The 24,491-nt window shown below is 48.3% G+C and overlaps 3 protein-coding genes across 5 annotated transcripts in view; all 3 read left to right on the top strand.

The window, feature by feature from the left end:
- Positions 1 to 16,170, top strand: part of LOC118785509 (striated muscle-specific serine/threonine-protein kinase-like) — a 77,020-nt gene extending 60,850 nt beyond the window's left edge. For both annotated transcript variants that reach the window (XM_036540210.1, XM_036540211.1), the window contains 13 exons: positions 435 to 503; positions 598 to 3,184; positions 3,301 to 3,450; positions 3,679 to 3,795; positions 5,640 to 5,807; positions 6,336 to 6,458; positions 7,482 to 7,646; positions 7,959 to 8,850; positions 9,445 to 9,684; positions 10,495 to 10,718; positions 11,336 to 11,411; positions 11,597 to 11,746; positions 12,364 to 16,170. In XM_036540210.1, coding sequence (XP_036396103.1) covers positions 435 to 503; positions 598 to 3,184; positions 3,301 to 3,450; positions 3,679 to 3,795; positions 5,640 to 5,807; positions 6,336 to 6,458; positions 7,482 to 7,646; positions 7,959 to 8,850; positions 9,445 to 9,684; positions 10,495 to 10,718; positions 11,336 to 11,411; positions 11,597 to 11,746; positions 12,364 to 12,601 — 5,199 coding nt within the window. In that variant the 3' untranslated portion in view covers positions 12,602 to 16,170. The remainder of the gene's footprint in view (positions 1 to 434; positions 504 to 597; positions 3,185 to 3,300; positions 3,451 to 3,678; positions 3,796 to 5,639; positions 5,808 to 6,335; positions 6,459 to 7,481; positions 7,647 to 7,958; positions 8,851 to 9,444; positions 9,685 to 10,494; positions 10,719 to 11,335; positions 11,412 to 11,596; positions 11,747 to 12,363) is intronic.
- Positions 16,171 to 17,621: 1,451 nt separating this feature from the next.
- Positions 17,622 to 19,808, top strand: LOC118786297 (SPEG neighbor protein-like). Of its 2 annotated transcripts, none has more exons than XM_036541430.1 (5): positions 17,622 to 17,824; positions 18,312 to 18,462; positions 18,595 to 18,902; positions 18,981 to 19,122; positions 19,334 to 19,808. In XM_036541430.1, the coding sequence occupies exons 1-5, from the start codon at positions 17,683 to 17,685 to the stop codon at positions 19,470 to 19,472; spliced, it is 882 nt and encodes a 293-aa protein (XP_036397323.1). In that variant the 5' UTR covers positions 17,622 to 17,682; the 3' UTR covers positions 19,473 to 19,808. The 2 variants fall into 2 exon arrangements, with proteins under 2 accessions (XP_036397323.1, XP_036397324.1); XM_036541431.1 differs by having other exon boundaries at positions 17,764 to 17,824; positions 18,356 to 18,462.
- Positions 19,809 to 23,173: 3,365 nt separating this feature from the next.
- The window catches only part of ctdsp1 (CTD (carboxy-terminal domain, RNA polymerase II, polypeptide A) small phosphatase 1), a 22,223-nt gene continuing 20,905 nt past the window's right edge, over positions 23,174 to 24,491 (top strand). Inside the window, exon 1 of the mRNA XM_036541462.1 lies at positions 23,174 to 23,499. Coding sequence (XP_036397355.1) covers positions 23,424 to 23,499 — 76 coding nt within the window. The 5' untranslated portion in view covers positions 23,174 to 23,423. The remainder of the gene's footprint in view (positions 23,500 to 24,491) is intronic.

The raw sequence follows: 24,491 nt of genomic DNA, 5'->3' as shown, positions 1-24,491 counted from the left end.
CCTCTATAGAAAATGTGCCATTTACGGGGGTAATGTATAAAACAGAAAACCACTGAACATAATGTATTATAGCTGTTTCACTTTGAGTAGATTAGAAAGCAAATCAGTTTTTACCCAATTTTGTTTTTAAATCTGCTAGCCATGATCAATTTAATTTATGCAATTGCCTGTTCTGTGGATTTACAAAACTTAGCATTAAATGTAGAGTTTAGTATTACACTTGACATTTGTAGCTTGAGTTTGCACATCTCTGAACGTAATCGGATTTTATGTCGAGATCAGTTCAGTCAAGTTAGTGATTTTAGGATATCTGCCATAATCTTGGTCAAGGTTCACTTTCAGGCCCGACTAAGATTTTGTGTTGCATAATCACAGATCACATTATTGCTGAATGAACACTGGTGCTATTAAAGGATTATTCTCCTTTCATACAGATGTTGACAAAGGGAAAGAGCATCAGCACAGAGGGACTCAAGCAATTCTTATCGCGAAGAAAGTGGCAAGTGAGTGCAGTGACACCAGTGCAGGTCTTACTGTGATTTACAGAGAGCATCTCACAAGCCTAATTATAACCTCTGCTGATGTGGTTTTTCGCAGCGGTCACTTATCAACTATAAGTCCAAAATGGTCATGAGGTCCATTCCAGAGCTTCTGGATGATTCCTCCAGCCATATCTCCATCGCTGTTCCCAAACACCTCAAAGAGGGCTCCCCCCCGCCCTCCTCATCCTCGGATTCGGACGAGGACATCGACGAGCTCCCCTTCATCCCCATGCCTCTCACCATGGACTTCTCCGGCTCCAGAATGTCTCTGAATGAGATGCAGGGGGAGGAGGAGGCAGCAGGCCGGCCCAACGGCACCATGGAGGGCGTGGCTCAGGCCGGCCAGGGGGAGGCGCCCATGGAGTGTGATCCAGAGGTTCAGGAGAAGGAGGGCGGGGAGTCAGCGGGGCGGGGCCGCGCCAGGAAGAGGGCGACGCAGGAGGAGGACAGAGGGTCTTCAGACGAGGAGCCCGGGGAGACCGCAAGGAGGTCAGAGAAATCCAAAAGGCCCCTGCGCAGGGGTTCGAGCGCAGAGTCGGACAAGGCGGAGGCGGGTCACCGTAGGGGCGAGCTGCGGAGGGGGAGCTCCGCCGACAGCGCCCTGCTCCTCCACATCACACCAGAGGAGGGCGCTGTGGAGGCGGGCGCCGACCACGGCAGCAAGGTCCTGAAAAAAGCCGTTTCCATGGAGCTGCCCCGTCGGAGCCCGAGTCCGGGGGCCGGGAAGCTGAGCCAGGAGGACTACGCTCTGAAGCTGGAGCTCATGCGGCAGAGGCTGCTGAGGGGGGGCTCTGTGGACAACAAGATGAGCGGCCTCCGGGGCCCCCTGCTGGAGACGCTGGGTATGGGCGACGAGAAACGCATCTCATCGCTAGAGCGATATGTGCGGCCGCCTCGTTTGGGTGCCCCTCCGCTGATCAGGGCAGCCTCTAGTGAGAGTCCTAAAGACGACATCCCAAAAACCAAGGTCCTCCGCAAGAGTGCCTCTTTCAGCCAGGGGGACTCCGAGCCCATACCCCTGCATCGGCGGTCGGGAGCACCACTGGAGATACCCCTGGCCCAGATAGAGGAACGGAGACTGCAGGAGGCCCCATCCATGTCTGCTCTCACCGAGCAGAGCAAGCTGGAGTCTCTTCCTGTTACTCCCAAAAATCTGTCCAAACCACCCACCCCAGACCTGGAGGAACAGGAGCAGGAGCAACAGCAGGAGATCTCTGTCAGGAAGGAAGAAGAGAAACTGGAAGCAAATGAGAGCGAGCTGGAGGAGAAAGAGGTAGAAAGTGTGTCAAAAGAGGGTAGTGCTGATGAGAGTATGACCCCAGCTGCTCTCCCGGAGAAGGAAGTGAGCATGTTAGATGAAGCAACGAAAGAACCTAGGAAGGTGCCCCAGAAAACGTCTCTGTCTATGACTCCTAGAATCGTAGTGGAGGAAAACATTGAGGAAGAAAAGAAAGAAGAAAAAGTACAGGAAGAAAACGAGGAGTCTGTCATTGAGACAAAAGAAGAGGAAGTGAAGCCACAGAGGAAGTCTCCTGATATTACCATCACCACCAGCTCTATCATGGTGCCGCCCGTGGGGGTGGCCACAAGGTCTCCACAAAGCAGTGTAGTTTCCACCCACATCTCCCCCTCCCCGCCGGCTCGTGTCACACTGCCAGACGGCAGGACCTCTGCCTACGCCAGCATCATGCAGACCATCATGGTCCCATCGCTACAGCCAGCCAGTACCCCTGCACCTGCTCCCACACCCACCCCACCCACTGTCACACCTGTCCCAACTCCCACCCCTGCCCCTGCCCCTGCCCCAGCCAGGCCAGAGCTGCCCCCATCAGCAGAGCATCCCGCCGTCTTTTCCAAGGTGGCGTCCTCCGAACAGCCTGCAAAGGAACCCAGCCCCCCCAGGACCACTGTCCTCCCCTCCCCTGCGAGAGAGCCGTCACCCAACATCAAGGACATCACCTCGGAGGAGGTGTTCGAGGCGAGGTTTAAAAAGCGAGAGTCGTCTCTGTCGCGGAGCTTTAAGCTCCTGACCAGGTCGAAGGGCGATGAGAAGGCTTCTGTGGAGTCTCCCGCACCCGGGGAGGAGATCTACCGGCCGGGGCCTATCGGTGCTCCCCTAGAGTTCGTCAGGCCTGAACTGCCAAGGAGGCTGGAGGAGAAGTCCAAGTCTGTACAGGACCTGAGGGAGGCTTCCAAAGACAGCAGCTTCATGAAGAGGCTGTCTCTGCGCTTGCGTAGACCTCCGTCAGTGGAGAGGAAGGAGGAGCCGCCCGCCTCCGAGCCTGCCGCCAGGAGGAGGCTGTCCTGGACGATGGGCCGCAGCAGATCGCAGGAGAAGAAGGAGGTGGAGATGGCGAGGCTGGACGGGGGGGCCGAGCCTCCGCAGGAGCAGGAAGCCAAGGAGTCGAAGAAGACCACCGATTCCCCCGTCCTGGCCATGCGCAGGAAGATCGAGTCCACAGTGGCGGGGATCTCCATGAGAATCCGCAGTCACTCGGAGGACCGGAAGGCGGAGGAGAAGGAGGGCAAGCCCGAGAGCAAGAGGACGCCGCTGCTCTCTCTGCTGCGCCGGTCCAGCACTGCGGCCTCCACGGAGTCTCTCGAGTCCACATCCAGCATCCAATCAGAGACCTCCGTCAAAAGTAAGGAGTACTTTTTGCTCCCCTTCTCCCCATTCCCCTCTCTCTTTGTTTGCTTTTGCTAAATAACGTGTGGCGCTGAGAGATGAAACGCCTAAAAAGCACTCTGTCTCTGGCAGCCGTAGACAGCGACCGCAGGTCGAGGTGGGACCGCTGGGGTTTAACCAGGAGCAGAAGAGACAAGACGGTGTCCCAGCCGGACATCCCCTCGGCCATCGCCCGGGAGAACGGCTCTCTGCGCGGCCGCCAGTACACCCGCCTGGCCTCCGGTGCGTCTCTCTACCACTTCACTCTGCACAGATGCTACTGAAATTTCCTGCAAATGTTCATGCACCTGATATTTCCAGCTTAAATTACACACTGCAGGTTATTGGTCACCGGAGGCATACACTGATGCTCTCACTGTGTCTTTGTTGTGCTTTGTCATTTTTCTTGCCTGTATCTTGCATCAGCCCTTTGGCTTTTTTGATGCGTTTTGTCTCCGTTCTCATCCGCAGACTTCCCCCCTGTGTTCCACATCAAGCTGCGAGACCACGTCCTTCTGGAGGGAGATCCCGTCACCCTGAGCTGCCTCCCTGCTGGAAGCCCCCACCCACACATCACATGGATGAAAGGTCAGCACTCCCCACCCTGCTGTTTCCAGCCACAAAGAGAACGGACTCTTCCTCCCGTCTCAGCTTAGCTCTTGCCTCTTCTCTGCTGTGAATCTAGCAGGCCTCTGCTGTGAACCTAGCAGGTCTCTGCTGTGAATCTAGCAGGCCTCTGCTGAGAACCTAGCAGGGCCGAGCTTGATCTTGAGGGGTCCTCAAATCTCTGACTTAAGCCAGACAAATGCTAGCAAGTTATGCTATGGGTTATTACTCTCCGTGAGAAGTACTTGCTAGTGTCAGTTATTTTTCTTCTCTTACTCACTTACACCTGTGCCCTCTGGCTCTCTGTGGGAATCTTATCTTAGAAATAGCCTCTGTGACCTACCTTATGCATCCCTTTAAAAATTTTAAGCACATCCAAGAAAAGGCTGTAATTTAATTCTGTACAGTCTCATATTCCACGGTCTAATATTTCTTGGTCAAATTAAACATCATTTTATAATTTGAACTCAATTCCTTGAAGGTTTGACCTTCTCAGCATACTTAATCAATTCACTTATCAGAGATATTAAAAATCTTGGTCAATTTAGAGGGAAGTCATTAATACTTGAAACAATTCTAAATGATATATGAATTCCTCCTAATACTTTCCATTAGATTGATATTCAATATTTAATGGAATTTTACATAAAATGGCATTATGCTAAAGTAAAGTCAATTTAGTATTATGTTTGATCAGCAGTAATAAAAGCATGACATTTATGAGGCTTCAGATGATAAATCGCCTCATCTTCATTGTGCTTGAGTTGCGTTTAATAATAAACAGTAACCCTATTTATAGTTTGCTGTGTGCTGACCAAACTGTTTCTACTTATAGCATATTTTGTATCGCTAAATGTCACCTCTGTGTCTGTTTAACCTCAATACATGACAAATGTCGAGTTATAATTATAAACATAAGATATTCTTTGATGAGAATGAATATGTCAGGAGTCCTGAATATAATTCCCAGCATGTGGTTTAGAATTTTCAGAGCATGAGCAGAACTGTCCATCTTTATTGTTGTTGTTTTTATTATAACTGACTCGATGGCTTACAGTGCTCTCCATATTTATTGATACCCCTACCTGAATAGGTGTAAAAATACTATAAAATTCAGCTTGCTCACAAATAACGAGAGTATCTGCACATCCCACATTACAAAATATTGACATCTAACAAATACAATATGGATATGTCACATGGTATTAAAATTCAACAATGCAACATCACAAACGTGTATTACAGCGCTGAGGTAGTAGTGGAAGTCGGGTAGAAATGAACCATCACCAGAACTATTCAATAAAAGCAACTTGGAATGAAGCAACTATGGAATAAAAGTGATTTTCCGTAATCTGACTGCTAAAAAATATACTCTCTGAAAAATATTCTTAATATGTTGTTATGTATGGGCTTCCTCAGCTTCAGCTTCTCAGTGAAGGGCGTGGGGACAGCGCACCCGTGCGGCTGAGAGCGGCCCGCTGCTGGCTGCTTGTCCCCCGTGCGGCTGAGAGCGGCCCGCTGCTGGCTGCTTGTCCCCCGTGCGGCTGAGAGCGGCCCGCTGCTGGCTGCTTGTCCCCCGTGCGGCTGAGAGCGGCCCGCTGCTGGCTGCTTGTCCCCCGTGGGGCTGAGAGCGGCCCGCTGCTGGCTGCTTGTCCCCCGTGCGGCTGAGAGCGGCCCGCTGCTGGCTGCTTGTCCCCCGTGTGGCTGAGAGCGGCCCGCTGCTGGCTGCTTGTCCCCCGTGCGGCTGAGAGCGGCCCGCTGCTGGCTGCATGTCCTGACTGCAGGTGTCATGGAGTGTGGCTCTGCTTCTGTTTGTTGTTGTTCAGATAAGCAGCCTCTTGAGATTGACGCCAGGATGAACATGATCTCGTGTCCCGACGGGAGGCAGCTGCTGATGATCATGAGGACGACGAAGCAGGACGCGGGGCTGTACGAGTGCATGGCCACCAACCCGCTGGGCTCTGTCACCAGCTCCTGCACCATCTCCCTCGCCCGTGAGTCCCCCGCCGCTCCGCCCGGGAGAGAGGGTGCACATCCGGGCCAGGAGGGACATTCAGCCTTAAGGGCGGACGTGGGACAGGCCATCTGCCTCTCCACTGGTGGATAATACAATGCTTAGTAATGCATCCGCATTTTGGGTCAGTGGACATCAGGCAGTAAATTTCTACTTTAACAAATGTTCTCTGAGAACAGTGTGACAGGCCAAGGTGCCTCTGCTGGAGTGTATGCGTAGGATTCAGGCGTCACCCTCAATCCTGTGAATTTCATCTGCTTTCATACATTGGAGATGAATTGCATTTTTGTTCTGCCACCATATCCCATCTCCTTCTCTCTGCTGCCTGTCACCCTCCATTCAAAACCCACAAGTCGACATTTGCTTCTTTCACTACTGATCTTGTCACCAGCCAGCCTCAGCCAATTTGTAGAATGGGAGGCATCTATTGAAAATTAAAGTCAAATCAAGGCTGCAGCATCCGCTGTTGAGTGGAGTATGGTATACCAGTGCTTTCTGTCCCCCCCAGGTCTCCCCGACCGCCCAGGGACCCCAGAGATTCCTCAGAAGTACAGGAACACTGCCCTGGTGTTGTGGAAGCCCTCTGACACCCAGGCACCCTGCACCTACTCGCTGGAAAGGAGAGCAGAGGGTGTGTCCACCTCCCCGACGCCCCTGCACTGTGTCAGACATAGGCTCACTGTGTCACGGAAGTGGAGAAGACTGGTCTGCTTACGGGGCACAGTTAGGGGCATGAAAGGCTTTACTCATTAGTGTGAGACAGAAAGACCTCGTTCTCACTGATTTATTTTCTATGGTTTTTGTGTCATTTTCCAGCATCGGCCCTATTTGTAAAGAAACTAACAAAGACAATAACTACGACCACACCGAGGCATTAATGACATCAGCGTTAGATTTCCTCCCAGAACGGCTACAGATCTGCGCTGCCGTTCACGAGCATGCTCATTAGTTCTCTGCAGGACACTGTCTTATTAAGCAGATATTGGACGTGTTTCTGCCTGTTAATTGGAATGAGCGGGTCTCTTCCTCCGCCTCAGACACAGTCTGCTGCCCCCTTATCTTATCCTTCTGTTTTGCTGTTTGTCTCATTTCCTGTCCAGAATGTTTCAATAATCAGAAACATGTCTGAGAAATCCCTAAATAAACCCAGATGGTTCCATCATCTGTCTAGGTTTTAAACCAACAGGACCTTGAAATCAACAAGTTGAAGATAAACCAGTGCAATGCAGTTTAGGAATAAGTATTATTTTAACCAAACCCCCCCGTGATAAGACATATAAGACAAAATAAGACATTTTTCTGAAAATGCTCTCAGATAATGATAATCAGCTCCTTACCTCCACCTTGTGGAAGTTAGGTGTAGCAAGTGTGTGAGTGCATTTATAGCAACCATTTTATTCACTACAAAGAGTATAAAGATTCAGTACACAATATACAACTCATGAAAAACACTATCGAGTTAAAGTATGATTTTTAACATACATGTAGGGAATTGGTGGCCTAGTCACATCAGCAAGTAGGGTATTTTCTTAAAACTCCAATACATAGTGTTCATCTATGTATTTGAACCATCCTTTGGTTGTTTTGATTTTGATTTTTGATTGTTTTAAAAATGAAAAATGTGATTAATCTTTTTTTTTTTCTCCTTCTCCAGGTGAAACAAACTGGCTCATTGTAGCGACGGGTATTGCTGAGTGTTACTACAATGTCACAGACCTTCCACCAGGGGGCACCTTTAGGTTCAGGGTGGCCTGTGTGAACAAGGCCGGCCAGGGGCCCTACAGTAACCTCTCTGAGAAGGTGTGCCTGGACCCCACAGGTATGTGCCAGTGCTGGGGATGGTGTGCTGATGTAGCAGATGCCCAGAACAGCTGAGTGGCATTGTCTTAGCTTTAGATATCCGCTATGGCTGCCAGCTGGTGTGCTGCTTTTCTTGGCCAGGTCTTGTAAAAGAGATGGTGGTTAAATAAAAATATAAAAATAAAAAAAGCTGTAGCTTGTAGTGTTGATTATTGTAGTCTTTGGACAGAAAAAAATTCTACATCCAGAAAAAGGTTTCACAAAGCGTGCATTATTTTGAGGAACATTGTGTCAACGCATATAACTTAACTAATGATTTTTTATTTAACAGCGGCCGCCAAACCTCCTGCTACTGCTGTCGTCAAGACCCCGCCCTCTGTCACGCCCCCCATTGTGACATCATCAGTGACTGTGCCTCCCATGAAGCCGGCCCCCACAGCGCCTACCTCCCAGCCTGCTCCCGCCCCTGCGGTCTCTGCCCCCTCTGTCACCCAAATCACCGCCCCGTCCCCGTCCAAAACCCCGACCCCAGCTCCATCTGCCCCTATTCCCCCTCCCGCTCCCATGCCCCTCCCTCCCCAGCCTGCCCCCTCGCATCGCACCGTCACCTCATTCCAGACCGTCGGCTCGGTTACCCCCACCACGGCCAAGGCCAAGACCACCCTCAACATCACCGTCACCACGCCCTCCCACGCTAACGCCCCCAGCCAGCCGGCACCCCCACCGGCCAGACCCGCGCCTCCACCCGCCAGACCCGCGCCTCCACCCGCCAGACCCGCACCTCCACCCGCCAGACCCGCGCCTCCACCGGCCAGACCCGCACCCCCAATCCTGCCCAAACCACAGAGCCCCATCAATATCGTCCCCCCCATGTCTCAGACTGCCCCCGTCGCCCCCCCTCCCTCCATCGGCAAACCCATCTCCTCCGTTCCCCTGTACGTCCCAGCCACCACGGCACAGACCACGCCCGCCCCTGCCCCCACTCCCGTCCCCGGCCCTGCCCCCGCACCCTCCCTCTCGCCCCCTGTGGTGCTGGTGACCAGCCTGAGCCCCGTTGGGGATGGCATGACCACGCCCACTCTCATGACCCCCACTGGCCGGGCCACGCCCTCTGGCCGTGTGACGCCCTCCGGACGCAAGACTCCATCCGGCAAGCCTGGGGAGACCGCCCTGCGCCAGGGAGTCCCCCAGAAACCCTACACATTCATGGATGAGAAGGCCAGGTAACCTGCGGAGGGTGGAGCTGGGGCACCAGGGATGTGCAGATCATTTCCATACATTACAACACTTACACGTCTGTTTTTAATAAAGGCTTTCCTTACAGATTTTCTGATTTTGAAGCTGTGCATTGACCATTAATAATGCAATCATTCGTGAATATAAGATGTTATTTTGGTTGGAGAGGAAGGATGGCACTCACAGATGCTGTGGATATGATGCTTTGCTGTACAGTGGGATAATTAGTCTTAATTATCACTAATTAATTACATACACAGTGTTCTTACAGGCTGTATGATATAGTGGCTTTATAATTAAAAGTGAATGTGTAAATTTTCAGATTCTCAGATGAACAAGAAGTGACTAATACGAAAAAATGAACTGCATTATTTTTACCTGAGTCTGCAGAGATGGAGAGGAGCTATTCCCAGAGATGGCCGAGGTCACATCATAGTTGTGTGAAATGCTAATCTAGTTTTATGATTTCTGTGTTTTTGCAATGCCAAAACATGTAAATGCAATTCAGCTTGTATGAAGTGAGGTGAGGTGGTGGTGACAGTGGGGTGTCTGTGTGTGTTTGCCCGGTGCCTCTCTGACAGGGGCCGATTCGGCGTGATCAGGGAGTGCCGAGAGAACGCCACGGGCAGCCTCTTCATGGCCAAGATTGTGCCGTACGAGCCGGACAGCAAGCAGGGGGTGCTGCAGGAGTACGACATTCTCAAATCGCTGCACCATGAGAAGATCATGGCTCTGCACGAGGCCTATGTCACCCCCCGCTACCTGGTGCTCATCTCTGAGTGCTGCGCTGGGAAAGAGATCCTCTACAGCCTCATCGATAGGTCAGAGAGTGTGTGTGTGTGTGTGTGTGTGTTTGCGTGTGTATGTGTGTGTGTGTGGGTGTGTGTGTGTGTTTGCGTGTGTGTGTGGCTTTGTGTGTGGCTGTGTGTGTGTGTGTGTGTTTGCGTGTGTGTGTGTGTTTGTGTGTTTGTGTGTGGCTGTGTGTGTGTGTTTGTGTGTGTGTGTGGCTGTGTGTGGCTGTGTGTGGCTGTGTGTGTGTGTGTGTGTGTGTGTGTGTGTGTGTGTGTGTGTGTGTGTGTGTGTGTGTGTGTGTGCGTGTGTGTGTGGCTGTGTGCGTGTGTGTGTGTGTGTTTGCGTGTGTGTTTGCGTGTGTGTGTGTGTGTGGCTGTGTGTGTGTGTGTGTGTGTGTGTGTGTACAGTTTGTGTGGTGTGTTTTATTTTCTTGTTAGGAGATGCGTGATTTGGAGAGAATCCGTTGTGCCATCGCTGCTGTGGAGATGAATGTAGCGTGCAGGTTTGCCAGCCACTGGAGCTGTGTGAATGGGCTGTGATAAGCGAGCCAGAGTGAGAGAACTGGCTGTGATAAGCGAGCCAGAGTGAGAGAATGGGCTGTGATAAGCGAGCGAGAGTGAGAGAATGGGCTGTGATAAGCGAGCGAGAGTGAGAGAATGGGCTGTGATAAGCGAGCGAGAGTGAGAGAATGGGCTGTGATAAGCGAGCCAGAGTGAGAGAACTGGCTGTGATAAGCGAGTGACCACTGTTACCGCTGCTGCCGTTACCGCTGATGCGTACAGCGTTGCGGCAGCAGGACCGCGCGGCGCGGCGCTCAAACCCAGCTGGTGCCCTCGCAGGTTCCGCTACTCGGAGGACGACGTGGTGGGCTACATCGTGCAGCTCCTGCAGGGCCTGGACTACCTGCACAACCGCCGCATTCTGCACCTGGATATCAAGCCCGACAACGTCATCGTCACCTACATGAACGTTGTGAAGATTGTGGACTTTGGCAGCGCGCAGAACTTCAACCCGCTGTTCCTGAAGCCGTACCCCCGTCGCCTGGGGACTCTGGAGTTCATGTGTGAGTCGCGCCACCAGACAAGAGGGGACAGGTTGTAGAAACTACACGTTTCCTATGAAAACAGAATATCTTCATCCTGTGGGCTGCATATTACAGGTCATAGATGAATGATTCTTTCACCTGTTGGGGGTTATAGAGGCGATTGTTTTAAATGGTAACTGATTAGAAAAAAGGACACACAATGTAGTAGATTAGTGGTAACGCAATAAATATAACCTCATTAAGCCTTCTCATGTTTCCAGAAAGCACAGTGTTACTGCTGCATCACAACATTGAGCTATTCGCGTTGTACGTGTTTTGTACATTAGCACATGTGGCTGCAATGCTTGCCCACTCCTGTATATAACATTTAAAGCACTACGGCAGTGTTAAATAGCCTTGGTTTAATTATTTCATTTAGCCTGCTGTTATTTCAGGTTATTCAACATGTGTTATGTGGGCTTCAACAAAATTGTTAGTGAATCTGTTTCTGTCTCAGAGAATGGGGTTGCATGAAGCAGTTTGATCTGATGTGTGATGTATGTTTTATCTCTGTTGTTCCTTCTGTCTTTCTGAATGGCTGTGTTTCACATGTATTTTTAAAATTCCCCCAACACTTCGTGCGGCTTCTGCAAAAGCTCCCGAAATGCTGAAAGGGGATGTGGTTGGCCCCCCTGCGGACATGTGGAGCGTCGGGGTTCTGACCTACATCATGTGAGTAGCTCTTACCCACCGCGGCTTCCACAATGCCTTTCCTCTGGTCAGGACAGAAAATCAACCACTGCATAAAAAGCCACAAAAATTCCCTTTTCTGCTGCTCTGCCTCGCGGTGGCTTTCCCCGTCAGCGGGAGTTGGAGGAGGTGACCTCGCTGAACGGCTTGTTGTATCCTCTGTTCAGGCTCAGTGGAAGACTGCCCTTCCTGGAGCCTGACCCACAGGACACAGAGACCAAAATCCAGGCGGCCAAGTTTGACCTCAGCAAGCTCTACCCAAACGTATCCCAAAGTGCCTCTCTGTTCCTGAGGAAGATCCTGTGTAGCTACCCCTGGTGAGTCCAGCCTCAGTGCCAGCAGAGACTACCTTGCAAGGCCCCTCAGTGTATCCCCATACATGCTCTCTGATTGGCTTGCCATTTTATACCCTTCAACTGAGAACATTACATGGGCGGCAGTGTAGCATAGTGGTTAAGGAGCAGGACTCGTAACCGAAAGGTTGCTGGTTTGATCCCCGCTGGGACACTGCTGCTTAAGTACCCTTGGGCAAGGTACTTAACCCACAATTGCCTCAGTAAATATCCAGCTGTATAAATGGACAACATTGTAAAGAACTGTAACCTTTGGATAAAAGCATCTGCCAAATGAATAAATGTAAATGTAAAATTACATGACATTACTGTCATTTAGCAGAGCAACATAGATAGATTACAGTTTTACGTGGTACCCATTTATAGAGTTGGATATTTACTGAAGCAATGCAGGGTTAAGCACCTTTCCCAGGGGTACAGCGGAATCGAACCTGCAACCTTTCAGTTACGAGCCCTGCTCCTTGCCACCATGCCACACTGCTGCCCACACCCAGTGTCTTTCGGTGTTAGAGCATGTTTAAAGCGTGATCCTGCGGTTCCTGGTCTCTGCTGCGCGTGCTGACTGGTGCATTGGGTTTCAGGGCTCGTCCGACCATCAAGGACTGCTTCAGCAACTCGTGGCTGCAGGACGCCTACCTGATGAAGCTGCGGCGGCAGACCCTCACCTTCACCACCACGCGGCTCAAGGAGTTCCTGGTGGAGCACCAGCGCCGCCGCTCTGAGGTCGCCACCAAGCACAAGGTCCTGCTGCGCTCCTATCAGAGTTCCCCGCAGTCGCCCACCTCGCCCACCTCGCCCGCCACGCCCGTCACCCAGTGAGCGCAGCCACGGCAGGAGCAGGTGGGCTGGCTGGTGCAGGTGGGGCGTCCCAGGGTCTCCAGGAGGCAGGAGCGGGTGGCGCAGCCCCCCCACCACCAACACCTCTCGCTCTGGGACCCAGGGCTATGGTGTCGTCTCCCCCCCCACCCCCCCGGGCGGGGCAGGGAGGCTGTGCATGTGGACGAACCCCCCCCAGCTCCCCCCCAGGGTCAGCAGCCAGCCACGCCCACGTCACTGCGGAAAACTCGCTTCTGCAACAAGACAAAAACAGAGTGGATTTCATAGCAAATACCTCATGGACCGTCTGACAGAGCATGCTCAGTGCCTCTGTGCTCTGAGCTGTCACCCTGATCCTGCTCCCCTCCACACCTCTCTTCCCCTGTTCTTAATTCCAGTGTGTCCTGCTTTACTGATCGTCATGGCCAGTGGGCTCTGGTTAGAGGGCTGGAGACTGCTGGCCAATTACGGTTTGAGACATTGCGGTCTCTGCTGAAGATCTTTCCTTTAACACTCAGAAATCTAGATCGAACATTGCTGGCCACAGTGTAATCTGAGTGTGGAGTTTTGCAGCTTTTCCCATTTCTCAGCTGGGAGCTTCATATTTGTGGAGATATACAGTGTATGCCTTTCAGTTCTACTTTATATGAGCTGGGTTATGTTCTCTTATCACTAGTAACTATTTTGGCGGTAATTATCAGTATAAATTGGGTGTCCTGATGGCTGACAAATGTCAGAGTAGATGGGATAGGGTGTGCATACAGTAACTGTCCACTGGGGTACAGGGCGAAAAGGGTTTGTGTCTGTTATTATGAAGATGTAAGAGGGGATGAACCAGTGGTACTGCAGAAAAGACTGAACATTTGAGGACTTGAAATAAATGCTTATTCAGAAATGTAATGTTAATGATTGAGTCATCTGGCATGAAATAGTGGCTGATATTTGAATGCATTATGGTCAGAATCCTGCTGATCCACAGGCCCACTTGAATGCCAACCGGATATGACCGCATATAACCGGATTCGACAGGAAATGTGAAACTAAAGAAGGAGACTCTCACTGCTGCTCAGTGGCCATATTGCACTGCATGACATAAAACGGACATTTGAACAGAACCTTTCTGTAAGGACTGCCAACTCTACATCTGAAACTCGAATTGACCTCTTTTGCAGACAGCTGCTTATAGACAGAAGTTATGTCTGTCTGCCACAGTCATATCACTGGTATATACACAACAGTCAGTAAAGACTGCTCAGAGCTAAGAAGAAAGAATGAAAGCCACTCCAGGTTAGATTAGTTTGAAGTGACTTTGTTCTTCTCTATAATACCAAGTTCTGCTGAATAGACCGTTAAAGAGACATACTCGTGGCGGCTGTGCTGTAAGCGTTATGGCCGTTTGAGATGGGAGGGAGGCTGCCTGGCCTGTTTTTACACCGGATTAAGTGATTGGCTGAACAGGTCCCCAGAGCATGCTGTTCTGATGAAGGAGGGCCCCTCTCCTGCCTCACAGTTCAGCTCTTTCTGTTCCCTGGGCCCTATGATGCAACTGTATACCTGTAGGTATACAGAGATCACCCTTTAAGGGATTGGGGGTTAGCTGACCTTTTTTAATTGCCTGTACCTAAACCCAGTACCCAGAGATTGTGAGGAATTCATGAAAAAGTGTTATCTCTCCATACAGAGATTTTGCCCTGACACTAATCCATTTTCCAAGCATGTCTGGCCATGTGTGGCTCTTCCCCATAGCGGCGTCTCTGACAGAAACCATTTGCCTTGTAAGCATGGCAATGGCTTCACATAATACCGTGTGAAGTGCTTACTGGGATTCAAAGGAAAAGGGCAGCCTCCAAGAAATATGTATAATAATTTAATAATTTCAGAGTTTTTAACCTAATTTGTTTTATGACAGACTATTGAAGGAGCTGATGAACACTGGTGAGTATTGTGTGACAAAGCAACAAATTTTGAAGGAAATGATCTCTCTGTCAGCGTAATATACTTCAGATAATACAAATTATTTGGATTTGCTTTGATTTACTGGGTTTTGAAATTGATTGTAAAAAGCAATATGGCACAGTTTTTATTTGTTTTAGAAGACTAGTGTGGTGAACTTGCATAGAGCAAAGCAAAAAAAACTACAACTACATATAAAGACAGTGACTACATAATAATTATCTTGAAATTGGAATGAATTGAAATTGAGGTTATTTTTCATTTAATTATTGAAATTGAAAAGAAATGTATTTCTGTTTTATTTCAAGTTGTTTTTTAAAGAATGTATTTTACAAATACATGAACACCATTAGGATTGATGTTGGACACAACACATAATAAAGGTTTGATTGTGTAGGTGTGTTGTGCTTTTAATGACATGTTGGAGGTAAATGACAACACTAACATGGGTACTCTAGTTGATTGTAAAATTCCCTTTTATTCTAAAATTGCATCAGTGAGGTTTTTTTTTTGACAATAGACTGTTTACAAAAGTCTTCTTGGACGTGTAAATCGACGTTGTGGTCGAGTGTGAGAATGTTCAGTAGTCGCTTGTGTTACGGCCCGTGTGTTTGGCACTGAGTCATAGAGCCACTGATTCTATTACAAAACTGTTGTTGTGCTCCTTGCTTATTGAGTAAACTTGGTCTGTTCTTTAAAAGTGACAGTATTTGTTACAAATGATAATATCCTGAAGATATTTCACACAGGCATTGTTGTTTAGATGGGAAAAGCCCACATACGTTTTTTTTTTTTTTTTTTTTTTAAATACATTGACTGTATATATATACCAGATGCCCTAGGAGTGAATGTAAATGTTACTGAAGTCAAAGGTAGTTTCTGAACAGCTCAGCGTCAGTAAAAACGTGAGGAAATGCGTTTGGTTTTAAGCAGGCGGAGCCGAATGGAGACAGGCCTCTGTGATTGGCTGAGATGCGGGCGTGCACGGTGCCTAGGCTGAGCTGCTTCACCTGTTGCTGCTTCTCAGAGTACAGACATGCATTACCCACAAACACTGCCATGTCTCCACATGCAGTACTCTGTAGCTACAATAGAGTACATGCCCCTGACCCCCCCCCTTCTCTCTGGCTCCTGCCGCTGGTTCCAAGTGTTCTGACATCGTAGCCCTGCTGACGTAGGCCTGATGGTACAGGCCGGCTCCCAGTGAAGGCCATGCAATTTTTGTATATTTGAATGGGTGAATCAACAAGGATTGGGAGGGGGGAAGTTTATATATGTGAAACTCTCGGGTTTGTAAAAGACACTCTCGCAGTTAAGGTGTCGCCCTTTGTGGCGCAGTACCTGGGAGCCGGCCTACCTGCCCGCCACCCGCTACACTCGGGAGCCACGAACAGGAGCTGGTGGTTTGTAAATTCACAGCAGTGACGGTCCGTTTCGAGTCGTCTGTAAAGTGTTGTTTCCAGTGGTTTGTTTTGTTTATTTATTTATTTATTGGTAAGAATCGGTTATGACTCTGGAACCTTTTACAACTTTGTGGAATTACTCATTTAACTCTGGTGTGGATCAAAGGCATGATAGCTGAGAACAGAGAATCATAATAAAGAAAATATGACAAACTACATCCTGTCGTCTGGGACTCTGTGAGGATTCTGTGTGATTTTGTCTTCATTAAGCTGAACATCTGTTTTCCGAAATGTGTGACACTTGGCTGATGATAAATGTACCAATGATGTGTGGATGTTTACAGTACAGCTGTGTGAAATATGAAATGTGCATGAAATATGTATGGGCAGACAGAGGGATGCAGTGATTTTTCTTTCCTCACCTATTCCAAACCATAATGCCAGCATTATTGGCCAAAAATATGTTACTTTTATGTTAACACACATCACCAGGACAGTGTGACCTCCAGCATGAAGTCTGCTGGCCTCTTTAGAAGATACTAGAAAGGTCATTGTATTGTTATAGTTGCAACGTTGTCTGCAGTCTTTGAAGTCAACACAAGTGTGACATTGAGACAGGCTGGAGAGCTACATACCAGTCTAAAGCGGAAAGTACAACAAAGACCATTAATACAGCAGATGGCAGCAAACAATCTGACGTTGCCTCCTGAGGACCACTTTTATGTATTCTAGTATATCCGGGGTAACATTACTGTGGGTAACATTATCCAGCTTTTCCTGGCGAGGTCCAATTAGCTCTCTTTCGCAAAAGCTCCCGCTCTGACAGATCCTGGATCACTGAAGTCTTGCTCAATCAGACACATAAATCTTATAACACATAATAAATCATTATTGTCAGATATGCTTTTAGTAGAGAGCATTCATCAATGTTAAAGTGTAAGAGTTGAAGTCCTACCCCAGTGGTACTTCAGCAATGCTGCAGGAACGGCTCCACCCAAAACTGATTCACGTGGATTTTGACATAATGAAACTGACTGTGACACTGTAACACATGCAAGTGTGCTGCTATATTTCAGTGCATTCTATTATGTGTCAGATTAGGTTGGTTTTATTCGATTCGTTTACACCGTATTTAATTTTCTGTGTGTATTTATCGTACAGATAAAACACGCACACATTTTCTATATGGGGCCATGACCAGAGCATTCATGCATTACATGCACTGAATCTTACGCCAATCCACCCAACAGCCATCCTAATGCATCCGGGGTACGTCCTACTCCCGGGGAAACGGGCAGGAACAGCAATGAGGTAATGTGCTGTGTGTACAGTGAGGAGTTCTCTGGGTACAGTGTGGACGGAGTCCAGGAGGATCCCCTCAGCTGGAAGCAGGCCACATGGCACACTGTGTACCGTACTAACTGAGGCCCACCCACTCGTCTCCATGGTGATAATGAGGCCCACCAACTCGTCTCCATGACGATAATGAGGCCCACCTGCCAGGGTCCTCTCTGGGGAGTGCTCCTGTTTCACCCCCTCCTTTGGCATCCCAGGGAAGGGCCTTTGCCCGCTGTAAGTGCCCCCAAAACTCCTCTGGGGTATTGGAGGGGGGACTATATAAGGCCATGCTGGCAGCCTCACAGGGCGGGAGGGGAGCACATCTTTTATCGACCCTCCCCATGTGGAGCCATTGGGGGGGGTCCAAAGAAGGGCAGGTGCTCCTGTGGAATGTGCAGGCTTTACCCCCCCGGCTCTGTGGGCCAGAGGAAGGCCCTGTGGGTGCCCAAGTATAAAACCGCACCCAAAGGGGAGGCAGCCACCGCAGTCTGCAACATCCAGGGCGAGAGGACGACCCAGGACCCTCTCCAGGGTAAGAGACTTCATTCCTCTCATTGCAGAGTGAAAGAGATGCTGGCTACACGCTTTAGAGTGGAGATTCTGATCCAAGGGGGATAAAATGTCTAGGCCTGCAAATAGGTAAAACACATGTAATACCTTTACTAATAGTGTTGATTGTATTGTTTAATGAAGTTCGAAGCTCTAAAATAGCATAATTATCTGAAATACTTTACAAGTTAGGGGACAATGTCTGACTGTTTTTATTTGATCTAGTTCTCATTGTTTTTCTTTGCTCTTTGTGAAACTAGCCATTGTTGTTCCATGCAGTGCTGAAATATTTCCTTATGGCTTGAGGCATTGCATGTAATTGGGTAAACATCTGCAATAATTGCGTCAATATGTGATATTTTCTGTTCAAAAGCTATAGATACATTTGAGAAGGGTATGCAAGCTCAGATGCAAATTGTCATGTTATCATTTCTCACTCTGAGAATTCCCTCTATTCTATGGGCTGTTAGCCAGCAGGGCGCAGCACGAGGTCACTTCCTTTCTGTCCTCACAGATGTCCGCCGCGAAGACCGCCCCCCCTCCCGGCTGCACCATCAACATTCAGGACCCCCAGGTGCAAGAGGCGGCCATTCGAATCCAGGCCTCGTACCGCGGGCACAGGTGCTGCACAGGTGTCTCTGCGTCCTCGCCATTAGCGTTCTGACCACGCCCATCCGTGTGCCGCGCTGAGGTCAGCGGAGCCTGGCTCTGCCCCCCCGCCCCTCACACTGACGCTGTCCGGCTGTCTGCCAGGTCCCGGAAGGAGCTGCGGGAGAAGGGCCCCCCCAAGATCCTGCAGCCGCTGAAGGATGTGGTTCTGCTGGAGGGCAGCGCCGCCAAGCTGGAGTGCCGGGTCAGCGCCTTCCCCGACCCCTTCATCATCTGGGCCAAGGACAGCAAGGAGCTGAAGGATGGGCCCAAGTACCGCTACGTGTTCGAGGATCCGGACGTGGTGGCCCTGGTAGTGCGCGATGGCGTGCTGGCGGACCTGGGCAGGTACACTGTCAGCGTCAAGAACACCTTTGGGGCGACGTCCGACTCGGCCTGCATCATCGTGGAGGGTGCGTATGCACATCACCTGCTCTCAGAGAGCTCTGGTTTGTGACTCTGTTTGAAACGGCAGGGGTTTGTTCCTGCAGTGCCGGCTAAGATTGCGAAGGGCCCAGACAATGTCAAGGTGGTGAAGGGCGCCACGGTCACGCTAAAGGCAGGGATCAGCGGAGAGCCGCCTCCCGACGTCGGCTGGCTCAAGGATGGGGACGACATTGAGGAGGATGACAGGTAGGCTTCCCTTTCACTAAGCGTCCAGCAGCGACGGGCAGGGTCTGACGCCACCTCTGTGGACAAAATCCAGCCCGTGGGGACAGGCAAACGAGTCAGAAAAACCTTGTGCGTGTAAAGAAGCCAATTACCTGAGTGCACCTTATAATTCACCTTGTTTTTGCTGTTTGTGTTTGCTAACCTCTCGTGATTACTCGTGAATGTTTTTCAGAGTGTTCTATGACATAGGGGACACCACCACCATCCTCACCATCAAAAACGCACAGCTGTCTGACGCAGGGAAGTACGAGGTCTTCGTGGAGAACAACCTCGGGACAGACCAGTCCTTTGCGCGTGTGGACGTTCTATAGGGCGGAAAGAGGAGGCACCCCTTCCCTCTCTCCCCTGGATGCTCCTGGTGCTCCCTCCGTCTGTCCATCTGTCTGTCCATCTGTCCCTCTCGACCTTCCTCACCGCACTGAGCACCAGCCACAGCGACAGGCAGACCGGCCGATTGAGGCTTACACACTGCACCACATGCAGCACAACAGCGCCGTTTTCTCAGGGCCCCTCTCTACCACATGCAGCACAACAGCGCCGTTTTCTCAGGGCCCCTCTCTCACAGCGCGTCAGCGCTGGGTTGCCGTGTTTGTTTTCCCCCCCTAGATTGCCAGTTCAGTATTGAATGTGTTTGACTCTGCACACTGGCCTCCTGTTCCTCGTGGAAAATTGTTTTGCTTTTCGCTGTTTAGAGAATGTCATGCACACGAGTACACTTGAGACTGGCCCATTGTACCCTGTTTAACACATGCTCCTCTCCTACGTCATTCTGCATCTGTGGACCGGCGTTTGTGAGTATGGAGAGGTGACACCTTGTTATTGACTTTGTGGGTACCCACATGAGGAAGGCCTACGGTATCAGACAGCTCTGTACTTTCTTTCCCACTACATCTTCATTATTTAATAAAATACTCTTTCTCACAAAATATTCTTTTTCTCATAAAATATTCTTTCTCACATTCATTCCCTATGTTTTCAGTCATACGCAAGTATAAACTCCAGCTAATTTTCAAAAGCAATCTGGACATCTATTTGGGTGTAACATACGTTCTTCATGTTACTATTAAAGTGGACATGTTTTAGTCTTCATATTAATTTCCAGAAGGGCAAACAGCCTGTCTGAGCTTCATGGTAAACCTTCCTTATCTTGCATTTTTACATACCATGCATTTATACAGATGGACATAAGATAAAATAAAGATAGGATAGTACTTTATTAATCCGAAAAGGAAATTGCTTTGGACATGAATTGAAACTATTGAGAATAAGGGAAGCATAAAGGCAACTCACCATAAATCACAGAAATATGCACACTTAAATGCAGTAATAATGTAAATTTTCAGAGATTATTAATCTGATATTTAAATATAGCTTCCAAGATAAAATACCCATACATTATCAAAGACTGATGCTCTTTCCACAAAGTGACACTACTTCTCTTTCTGTGCAATGAATGACTCACTGTAGAAAGATCTGCATCCACTCACTTTCAGATAGAAATATTTGTAATATCAATGAACACTTATTTATACAGCATTCTTGTGCTCTGTGTATTTGCTGTTATCTCCCTATGTCTATATAATATTGATGAGAAAGCATAGACTATATTTTTTCATTGCTATTAATGAACAAAGAAGATATTTCAGCATTGATCCAAACGTTCGTGATCTAATGGTTAAATATTCAAAAATCAAATTTGCATGGCGAATATACATACTTAATGCAGTTTTATTCCATCATTACAAAGAATTAATACAATACTTATGACACCGATGCAAAATTTTTTTATTGGCTGTTATGTTGAATAATTTAACTTTCCCCTCTGGCCTACGGTCTTAGACATGGGATCCACACTCTAATTTTGGCGTCTGATACTTTATGTACTTTATGTTCTACGCGGCCTAATCTAGTAGCGCCCTCCATCGGTAACAGGGTAGAGCACACCACCTCGGTTCGTCTCCTAAGCCCCTCTCCGATCCGTAGTTGTATCTAAAGCGCTAACTGCAGGGTAGTGAGTTAGATGTTGTTCTACAGACGCTGCTAATGTGGGTGTGCGTGCGCTGTGGTAGTACAGTACTATTATAAGTAAAAATTCATTGTTAAAGTGTGCTTATATAGACATATAGTTAATACATATTTCGAAAAAAAATATCTTGGTATGTATTCATGTATCTGTTTACGAGGGTGTCTTTTGCGTGAAAGGCCGTGGCACGATAAAACGATTGAGTCCACCCGACAGTGTGTGGTTGCCTTGTTCCAGATCTAAACTGCGCATTTTCGGTGCACTGCTGCGCATAGTTCGCTATGAATACTAATGCTAGCTGGCTAATCAAGTTGCCAGAGTTCGCAAACTTTGGTGACTCTCCCTAGCCTCCTTTCTACTGCGGGCAGTTTCAAGGCTCCCCGCGTTCGCTCTTCCTCACTGGCGAGAAGAAAGTTCGTAGGAAAGTTTGGCACAACTTTTTGATCGTAGGTTTATACGATGCATCAGGCGTTTCTGTCGCTACAGATTCCCGTCAAACACACAGCTGTTTCAAAGTGAAGGTTACGCGATCGCTCTTGGCAAATTAACGCAAAACACGGTCTTAGAAAAGAGAGAATAAATCCGCATCGAGAAAAGCGGACAGATCTTCGAAAACTTGTTTGCGCACTGTTTTTTATGTGTCTTAAACGGGCAATGTATCGCAGAGACAGTGCAGACATATCGCCCGATCACACCGTGTACTTTCTTCTAGAAGCAGATATTTCCTGTTCAAAAATAATAAGAGTAACGTTGGCGCCGTGGCGATTTGCTGATGTAATACATGTGGGCCCCACTTGTAGAGAACCGAAAGCTTGGTCAAAGTAGGCTGCACCTAGAAGGTAAAACCCCTGTGGTTTCTAAAATATATATATATATATATATATATATATAACACACAAGTTACTAAGGCAGAGACATAAGCTAAAATAGGGGGTTTGTACCGCTAAAAGAAAGCAAAATCACTTTCACTTTGTAAAATTTGCCTACATTAGCATTCGGCAAACTATCATTACACACGCATTCCAAGGGGGTTTATTGTAGGGTAACTGTATGCCATGACGCTGAAATCGAACCTCTAACACTTTAATAATGGACTACATACACCTTGATGTTTGTGATGCAAATGTCTTTAGTCAAGCCAAAGCCAGCAGGCTGATGGCGCTGTCCATTAACCACAATTAGATTACAACCCCTGATGATGCAGCAGTGAGACGCGTGTGGCGAAACGGTGCCCGGTGTCTTTCAATGGGCCGCTGCGTCACTGACACTGAGCCGGAGCTGGCCGTCAATGGCCGCATTGTGTGCGGCTTCCTGCGGCCGTCTGCCGCGGGCCCTGCGCGCATTCTGCCGCGGCCTGTTCTGCCATGTGCGCCAGGGTGGCGGGTCCATGCCGCCCCAGCTGAAACGGATCATTATAGCTGCAAACTGGCTGAAGTGGGCTGCACACGCGTTGTGAAGTGCAGCACGGGAAACCAGTGGTACGAACGTGCTCAACCATCAGGGCCCGCACATGCGCGCCGCTCTCATGGCAGAAACCACATCCAGCAAAGTCTGTATTTAGTAACACACAGGCAAGTTGTAAGTCATTAATAGCACGTTGAAATTCGACGCCTGCATTAAGTTTAAACGTGCGTTACTTGATCTTAATTCAATGTCTTCACGCAATTTAGTAAATGCGGAAAAATCGGTTTTAGGCATAACCTCTCAGTGTTTTGATATAAAACATATTTCTTAATATTTACTTTAAATCATTAACTCAATCATTTATTTATGCCACATTCTGTGTGATTGTTCAACCAAACACCCTGACCCGACGATATATTTAAGGATCATATACTCCACCCTATACGGATTAGATTCAGTTCTGAGAAGGTGCGCCGCTTCGGATTTGCGGAGTTTTCATTGCCGCTTTAAGAGGAGGGGAAGCCTTGAAACGGTCAAGTTCCATGTTTGTATCTTGAAATTCAGAGCAGAGCCGAACTCCATGTTGTAACAAAGTTATCAACAAGAAACTCCCCCTTTTAATATTTTTTATTCATATTTAATTTGCATTTGTCTCGTGTTATAATTTTGCCTTGGGATCGTTTTTGTATATTTATGGTAACATGATGTTTATATTTAACGGTCGCGGTTATTAATCTTTTTCTAAAAACCTGTATTTAAACGTAGCTAGATAGCTAGCAAACTAGATTAACAAGAAAATACTTAAAGCTGCAGTTATACTGGACTTACGGAGCTAATGGACCACCCGTCCTCTTCAATAATCACGCAAGTTAGCAGAGATGAAGAGGTGAATACTTCTTTGCAAGAGAAAGGTAAGTTTTGAAAACTTCGGGAGAATCACATTAGTTTTGTGCTACACATGTCAACTGCTTTCTGTAGGGTAAGCGATCGCAGGGGCGGTGGTGAAGAATGCCACAGTTTCACGATCACGGCCCTCGCACACCTTAATATAACACTTGAAGTAAAAGTTAGTTTTCTTAAAGTTGAACTGGTCAGATAGAAGTCGTCATTCGACGTGGTCCTGGGCACCATCATTGCGTAGATCGTCATACCGTCCGGACGGGGTGACAGCGGGAACATGCAAGAATGTGACCCCATCCCGATCACGTAGGGATCGGTGAACCTGCGCAGTTGCGGCGCAGTTTTGATGTCCAGAATAGATGCAGGAAGAAGTTTTTGACAGTTGATTGCAGTTGTGGCGGTGACACTCACAGACAGTTGATTGCAGTTGTGGCGGTGACACTCACAGACAGTTGATGAAGGTGGCTCCCATTAAAGTATCCGGGCGCGTAATTCAGTGGTTACGTGGTTATATCGTGTTAGCCCTCTCATATCGGAATTACCCGTCTTTAAATTTATTGTAAATTGCTAACATTTAGTACATGTATTTCTATGTGCTCAATATACCATGATTTAAAGAAAAAAGTTTTCATTTAGTTTTTTTTTGTTGTTGTTACTTTTACGCACGACACCAGTCTCATTGCGAGGAACCTCCCAGTAAAGCTTACTCTGTCCTGTCATAGGTATGAAGTACAAAATTAGAAAATAAAACTCATTTATTTACATGTGGACGGAGTTGCGCGGTTACGCCTAAGAGCTTTCCCGCTTCCCATCTTTCTTCTTACAGAGGTTTGAATTGAGTAATTCATAGAAGTGGTCTTTTTGACATAGTAGCCGGTACCATTTTGTTCTGCCCGTATATTTGTTCCATATATTACTAACTGTAGTGTACCTAGTAGGTGTCCTGGAGGGTTATGATTTGTGATGCTGTGCAGGACTCCGTTAACTCTAAATAACGTCTGAA

Source organism: Megalops cyprinoides, chromosome 11 (genome assembly GCF_013368585.1).
Source record: "Megalops cyprinoides isolate fMegCyp1 chromosome 11, fMegCyp1.pri, whole genome shotgun sequence".
Lineage (NCBI taxonomy): Eukaryota > Metazoa > Chordata > Actinopteri > Elopiformes > Megalopidae > Megalops > Megalops cyprinoides.
The sequence above is the reverse complement of the archived record's forward strand: the minus strand, read 5'-3'. Positions and strand labels throughout refer to the sequence as shown.

Coding starts and splice junctions, on each gene's coding strand:
- LOC118786297 (XM_036541430.1), top strand. CDS start 17,683: ATGTGCAGGCTTTACCCCCCCGGCTCTGTGGGCCAGAGGAAGGCCCTG. Junction 18,463..18,594: donor GCCTCGTACCGCGGGCACAG/GTGCTGCACAGG, acceptor GCTGTCTGCCAG/GTCCCGGAAGGAGCTGCGGG. Junction 18,903..18,980: donor GGCCTGCATCATCGTGGAGG/GTGCGTATGCAC, acceptor TTGTTCCTGCAG/TGCCGGCTAAGATTGCGAAG.